Source organism: Octodon degus, unplaced genomic scaffold, assembly GCF_000260255.1.
Source record: "Octodon degus isolate 3935 unplaced genomic scaffold, OctDeg1.0 scaffold00100, whole genome shotgun sequence".
In the NCBI taxonomy this organism is placed as follows: Eukaryota; Metazoa; Chordata; class Mammalia; order Rodentia; family Octodontidae; genus Octodon; species Octodon degus.
In genome coordinates this window covers 6,541,488-6,548,181 of record NW_004524676.1, presented here as the reverse complement: position 1 = coordinate 6,548,181, position 6,694 = coordinate 6,541,488, and the positions used below count along the sequence as shown (strand labels likewise).

The window sequence follows — 6,694 nt, the reverse complement described above, 5'->3', positions numbered from 1 at the left end:
GGGCCGTGGCCTGGGAGCCCGGTGGGTGCGGGCAGGGCCGTGGCCTGGGAGCCCGGTGGGTGCGGGCAGGGCCGTGGCCTGGGAGCCCGGTGGGTGCTTCTTCCTTTCCCGCTCTAGCCAGAGTTACCTCATCTTTTGAGAAAGAGTTCCTCCTACAGGCATGAAATGAGATGAGTACCACACAGCCATTTAACAAATACGGGTTAAATTAAAGCTGAACTCAAATCGTGAGCCTGTACCCTTTCATACAAAACTAGTTCCAAGTTAATCTCTTCCTTGCATTATATCTGTAGAGAAGAAGAAATGAGGCATGAACAGTTTCTCAGCTGATTTCTTTCCTCATAACATCTTCCCTCCCTCAGAGTTTATTCACAAGTGGAGCTCAGTGTTTCATCTGAAGGGAAAACGCGTTGTGGGTGTTCTGCTCCTTCCTTGCTCTCTGCCCCGCCGTGGAGCTCCTGCGGTCACCAGAACAGACAGAATCGAGAGCACTTATTTTGATGCTTTCACTGTCTTATTTCCCTTTTATCTGTGTGTGTCCAGCCAGTTTGCTAATGAAGATGCTGAAAGCCAGAAGTTCCTGACAAATGGATTTTTGGGGGAAAAGAAGCTGGCCGATTATGACGAAGAGCACGTAAGTGAATCTCTGCTGCGAGGCGGCGGGCGGGACCGAGGGTGTCTGACCTCCCTGGGGCCCGGTGGGAAAGCAGTATGACTGAAATTTTCCGAGCCTCCATCAGCACATTCTGTGTTTATTCAGGCCCTTACGGGAATAAGGGCCTGTTTTTCCTGCTCGCCATATGGCTGCATAAATCATTTATGAAATTTGTTTGTTTTTGTTGAGAGATCGTTCTAACCCGAGTGCAGTCTGCAGTGACACATCCCTGACCTTCTTTCTGTTGCTCCACCTGTACTTTTTGTGTCTGTTTTTGTGGACATCTGCGCTAAGCCCAAGCACTACATTCCATTGAAAAAAACACATGCTTTTATTGAAGGTCAGTAAGGACTTTTGCTTGCTATGATTTTTATCTTCGCCTTCACTTTTTGGACTGCAGTCTCAGTCAGGAGAGACAGTGTAAGAATAAGAATAAGCCAAGAGAAGATGGGTGTGTGACGAGTGTTTGCTTATACTGTGTCCCTGCTCTTCCAGCACCCTGGAACTACTTCCTTCGGAATGTCTTCGTTCAACCTGAGCAACGCCATCATGGGCAGTGGGATCCTGGGCTTGTCCTACGCCATGGCCAACACTGGAATCGTACTTTTTATGTAAGCGAACACACATCTACATTGGGAGATGAGGTCTGTGTGTATATACCTCGGCGCTCTTTTAATTAATAGTCTATAGTGTGATCTTTGGGACCAGGAAGAATTTGAGAACGTCTCAGCAAACCTTCTTGATGTTCGAGAAAACAGCCAGCTGAGGACAGCCGTGGCGGGCTCACAGTGGCGCTTCTCCTCCCGGCCACCCCTAGCCAGGTGGCAGAAGCTGTATGCACACCGTCAGCGGGCGTGCGGGGGCAGCCCTGCCAGGCCTCAGACATGACCTGCAAGAGAGCTCACTGTGTGACAGATTCTAAAATAATCTAGTGTTTCCTAGTCAGACTTTCCTATATGCAAGCCTAATTTTAAAATAATCTTGGAGAAAACACCCCACCCCAAGCCACAACTGCGTGTCCTGCTGCCCTGGGCCCGTTCCCTGCCCCCTGGGGACCAGGCACAGTGGGCACGCTGGCCTTCTGGCTGCCCCAGAGGGCGCCGATGCACGCTTACTGCTGGGCTTGACGCGTGGTCTTGGACTCTCATTCCTTTCTTCTTTATCCGGCTCGTGTCCACGGCGTGGCCCGGCCTCTCCTTGGTGCTGCCTTCTCTGACTCTGTGACTGGGCAAGTCTTTCTGCGTGCACCAGCGTGTTAACACTACAGCGCACTTTTCAGACACCTCGGCGCCCTGTTGCTAGAGTATGCGCCCCACCAAACGTCGTCCAGGCGTCGCCGCGGGGCTGTACTCCCGAAACCTTGCACTCCGTTTGGCCCGGGATACAGTTGCCGAGTGACTGAAGCGTAATTCCAAGCCTATGTGTTTTCAATACATTTGGCCGAATGCTGCCCAGGAGCGGAAGCCTCGCGCAGCTGGCACGAACATGGGTGTTGCAGGAGGAGAGGCGCGTCGGGCACAGCCTGCAACTGTGTGAGTCGCAGCTGGCGGCAGTGCGTTAGGCACCCACACGAATGCACACTCTGCTTCCGACGCAACGCTTGACAGCGAAGGAGATGCCTGGGAATGTAGCGTTTATGATAAATGCGTGTGTAATTTATGTTGTGGAGCCTCGTGGATGGTTAGATAGCGCACAGCTAGTTGAGGGCTGAGGATTCCAACTGTAAGTATTTATCCTGCAATAGTGCCTTGATCAAACTCTTTCATGTATGGCCTTATTTAACTGAGTGGATTTTATATCAACTTTGCTTTGATAAGTCATATATGAAATAAACAAACTTTAATTTTCTGAGTCTGAACCACTAGAAATGTGTTCATGTATTTGCGTGCTCTGCAGTGTTCACAGGCTCTAAGACAAAAAGACTGCCTTCTCCTTATTGATTATACATAGCACTAGAATTAATCATGAATTTAACGTAGATCATTGATGAATAGAAATAGGAAGCTCTTCCCCCACGCCTGAGCCATAAATCATTTTCACAGGAGAATATTTCCCTCTCCAGATGAGAGCCTCATTGCGAGCCGATAAACAGCAGATTAATTTGACAAAAGCAACTAAGTTGCTAAACACAAAGCCGTTTATTTTGCGTGTTAAAATGGTCCAGAACTGGTTCAGCTCTTTCCCTTAATTCACAGCAAGGAAAACAGCACTGGACGGTTTCTCTTTCAGTATTTCCTGCCAAGCGAGTACATGTTTAGAATACAGGGAACAACACAGGGCGGGATGTAGCTCAGGACTCGGCGCCTGCCTGGCACGCCCCAGGCTCAGAGTTCAATTCCTGGTACCAAAAGAGAGAAGAATACAGCGAACACTGACTCTTTTTATTCCAAGAAAATTACGTAATCTGAATTACATTTAAAAAAAAAAAAAAAAAAGGAAAGTTTACAAGGCATATAGAAAAACACATGAATAAATAATTGATAAATAATTGATCAGAGAGTTCTGGCAGACATTTTCTAGAAAATAAGAGCGCACTATAGCCACAGCAGTTACTGAACGTATACTCCATAGTGTGGATTTGCATGCCCAGCATTGATTGCCCAGGAAAGTACCAGGAAGTAGCAGTTACGGAGGACGTTCTGTGTGTTCTCATCACACAAAATACGCCTAGAAAGCACTCCGAGGCAGCTTCGGTGCTGTCCTTCCAGCTATGATACAGGTGCTTCTATTTTCTTTGCACTCTAACTCCTTGCTTTACAATCTAATTATGCTCTAATTCTTGGTCCTGCACTTGCTTCTTCATTTCGCTCTCTAATTCTTGGCTCATGGAGAAATGCTGATTACTGTAGACACAAGCCACGTGTACACGTGCACACTTCGAGTCCTGACAGCACAAATTATTCTTTCTGAACACAAAAAAATGGATTTCCCTGCTGTCTTTTTCTGCTTTCCCTGCTACACACGCAGTTGCCGATTCTCGGTGGACAAAGTGACCTTCTCTTCTAGTGCAGACTAGAAGAAATTGAGCGGATGCTACCTGCTTCGGTGCGTGGATCCTTAGACACTAGCTTAAGGCTCGGGCAGGCTTTTGGCTCGCCCTTCAGTTCTACATGTGGATGCAAGTGTGTACGCACACACAGCCCCCGTAGGCCGACTTCAGTTGCTGCAATAGTGGATACTCTTGCACTTGCAATCTAAGTTATGAAACGGATTCTACGACTTTGTAGCCCAAAAAATGTTAGGAACTCCAGGCTGTAGGGTTAAGCATGGGAAATACAGAGTCGGAGGCAGGTTTAACACTCTGAGAGGGGTTCCTGAGTCTCCCCCAAATCCACATGTTTTTAAAAGGTTAATGACTGAAGAGACCGATGTGATTCTTGATTGTAATGTGTAGTACGGTGGTGTCTTTCTTCTTATAGAAATCTTACTTCCCACTCTGCTCCCTTCACAGAATTATGCTGCTTGCTGTGGCGATATTATCGCTCTATTCAGTTCATCTTTTGCTAAAAACTGCCAAGGAAGGAGGTACGTCACCTGCTAAGTCCAAGACGTTCTGTCTTGACTCTCACGAGTGCGTTTTTCAGTCCTCGCTCCATTGCCCGAGGGTGTTGGGAGTCACTGTCACATTTCACCTTCCTTTAACCTCGGCAGCGACACTGTTTGCCTAGCGAGGGTTTCAGTTATCTGGGAAAGCAGGCAGCAGGAGTGAAGGTTGGCTCGCTGCAGTTCGGGCCACGTAGACTATAGGCGCTTCCCTGGTTACTCTTCTCTCATTGCTGGGACAAAATACCTGATGCCGAGAATGAAGAAAGGAAAGGTTTATTGAGCTCTCGATCTGTGGAGGTATCAGTCCATTCTCGTCTGGCTCCAAGGCACAGTGGCGCGTGGCAGAGGGCGGCAGCTCATGGCAGAGGAAGACAGCAAGGCAGAAGGAGCAGCAGAGAGCAGGCCTCCCCCACACACTGTATGCAGGCTCCCGCCCCAGGGTGGGGGCAGCGTTCGCACCCATAATCCCAACAGTGGACCACGAATCAATCCAAAACTTTAAAAGCCAGCCCAGGGACTGCGTGAGGCTCTGGGGAACAGCTAGACATGAACCCTAATAGTTGGTGAGAGAAATAAGTGTCTTAACTTGCTATCTGCAGTTCTAAGGAGTAAGGCCCCTGCTTCTCGTCCTGAGAACACGTGATCTATTGCTTATTGGTTCTGAAGCTTCACCTTTTGGGTTCATAGTTTCTCTTTAACGTGACTTACATGATAGAAACTCGAGTGTAGCGTTGCATGATAGAAATGTTTCTGTCATTAAATAGTTCTCTAAAAATTATTTTCTCTCTTTGTAGGGTCGCTGATTTATGAAAAATTAGGGGAGAAGGCATTTGGATGGCCTGGAAAAATTGGAGCTTTTGTCTCTATTACAATGCAGAATATTGGCGGTAAGCATGTCTGGTTTTCAACAGCCCTGTAGGCTTCCTAGAGAATGGCTGATCGGCAAGAAAGCCACAGGGCAACGTATGAGCACTTTACAGAGAAATAACTGCTTTATTGTTTTTAACTTTCAGAAATACAATTTCTTACATGTGCTGCCATTGTTTAATGGAAAATAGCAATATCTAGGAATACAATAATATATAAAACCCTCTGAGTTGAACATAAGATAAAACCTTTCTTGATTTCTGGTGCTCTTATGGCATTAATTATTGCTTTTAAAAACAAGTATCAGTGCTGTTTCTGTCACTGCCAGAACAGCGGATGTGTCAGGGTCCGGCCAGACCGTGTAGTACAGTGCCACAGATGGCGGCTCTGGTGAGGCGGGCCGGGCCCAAGGCCGGGCCTTGCGGAGCCATTCTGCCGGCGAGGCTCTCCAGGACGTGTGCCCAGCCAACGTCTGGCTGGACGTGCGCAGTATAACCCGAAGATTGCTCAGTTCTTCGGGCTCTGAAGAGTCCTGGTAAATTAGAACTTCCAGAGCGGAGCCCAGATGTAAGCACTTTAAGAGCGTTCTGGATGGTGCCCACCAGCCTCGCGTGGGCGCAGCTGAGTCTCCCTCAGGAGCACTGGACCGGTCCTTGAGGCGTCCTGCCAGCTGCTGCTCCTGCACGGTCCCTGCTAAGTCTTCTCACGGGAGCACTTTCTTCTTCCCACTCAGTCTCTCAAGCTGCTGTTCCACTCCCCTGTTGCCTTTTCCCTGTGAACGCCACCACCAGCCATCCACAGGTTTTTTTTCTTCCTATACTTACCACGGGGTCTACAGGGTCTCACTACACAGCTCAGACTCGTAGTGATCTGCCCGTTTTCAGCCTCCAAGCGCTGGGATTACAGGCCCGCATGCCACCACGCCCAGTCTCAGTCTCTCTCTTAGCACACCCCGGGGACGGGGCCAGCACGGCATGCTGGGGATCGAACCCCAGCTGTACCGATTCTTGAGCTAGAAACCTGGGCGTAGGTAAACTTGGCGCTTTTTCACTATCCACATCCAATCAAATACTGAATTGCATTCATTTGACCTCTTATCTCTTGAGCTTCTCCTCTCCTGCCCTCAGCGCTGCAGAGACCATTGCAGGAGTCCTCCAACCGTCCTCCCTACCTTGCCTTTCCCTGAACCCATCTCCTATTTGTTCTCCAAATACAGTTTCTCAAATTCAAGTCCATTCCTGTTTCTCCCATGCATAAAATTCTTGGCCTGCCCTCATTATTTTCCAGGCAAAATTAAAGCTTATCATCCAGATGCAAGAGTCCTGTTGCATTCTCTGCCCACCTTCCTTACCGATGCCCGTTTCTTGTGTCTGTCAATCCATCTGTGGGCTGCATGAATCCAGAACAAGCTGTCAGTTATCCATCAGGGCTAGTATTATTTTAATACTTAAAAGACCTTCCACACTTTCTCTGTACATGCTGTTTCTCTCACTCTCTCAATGTCTCTTAAAGACTTTCAGTCCTAACATACTACCATGTAAATGTCCTTTCTGTCTCTGTCTAAATGTGTCTTCTCTTTCTCGGTCTCTGTCTCTGTCTCTCTCTCTCTCTCTCTCTCTCTCTCTC

At 48.2% G+C, this 6,694-nt stretch overlaps 1 protein-coding gene across 4 annotated transcripts in view; it reads left to right on the top strand.

The window, feature by feature from the left end:
- Nucleotides 1-6,694, top strand: part of Slc38a4 (solute carrier family 38 member 4) — a 66,193-nt gene that overhangs the window by 42,622 nt on the left and 16,877 nt on the right. For all 4 annotated transcript variants that reach the window (XM_023723520.1, XM_023723521.1, XM_004638588.2 and 1 more), the window contains exons 3-6: nt 544-634; nt 1,151-1,266; nt 4,107-4,180; nt 4,996-5,088. In XM_023723520.1, coding sequence (XP_023579288.1) covers nt 544-634; nt 1,151-1,266; nt 4,107-4,180; nt 4,996-5,088 — 374 coding nt within the window. The remainder of the gene's footprint in view (nt 1-543; nt 635-1,150; nt 1,267-4,106; nt 4,181-4,995; nt 5,089-6,694) is intronic.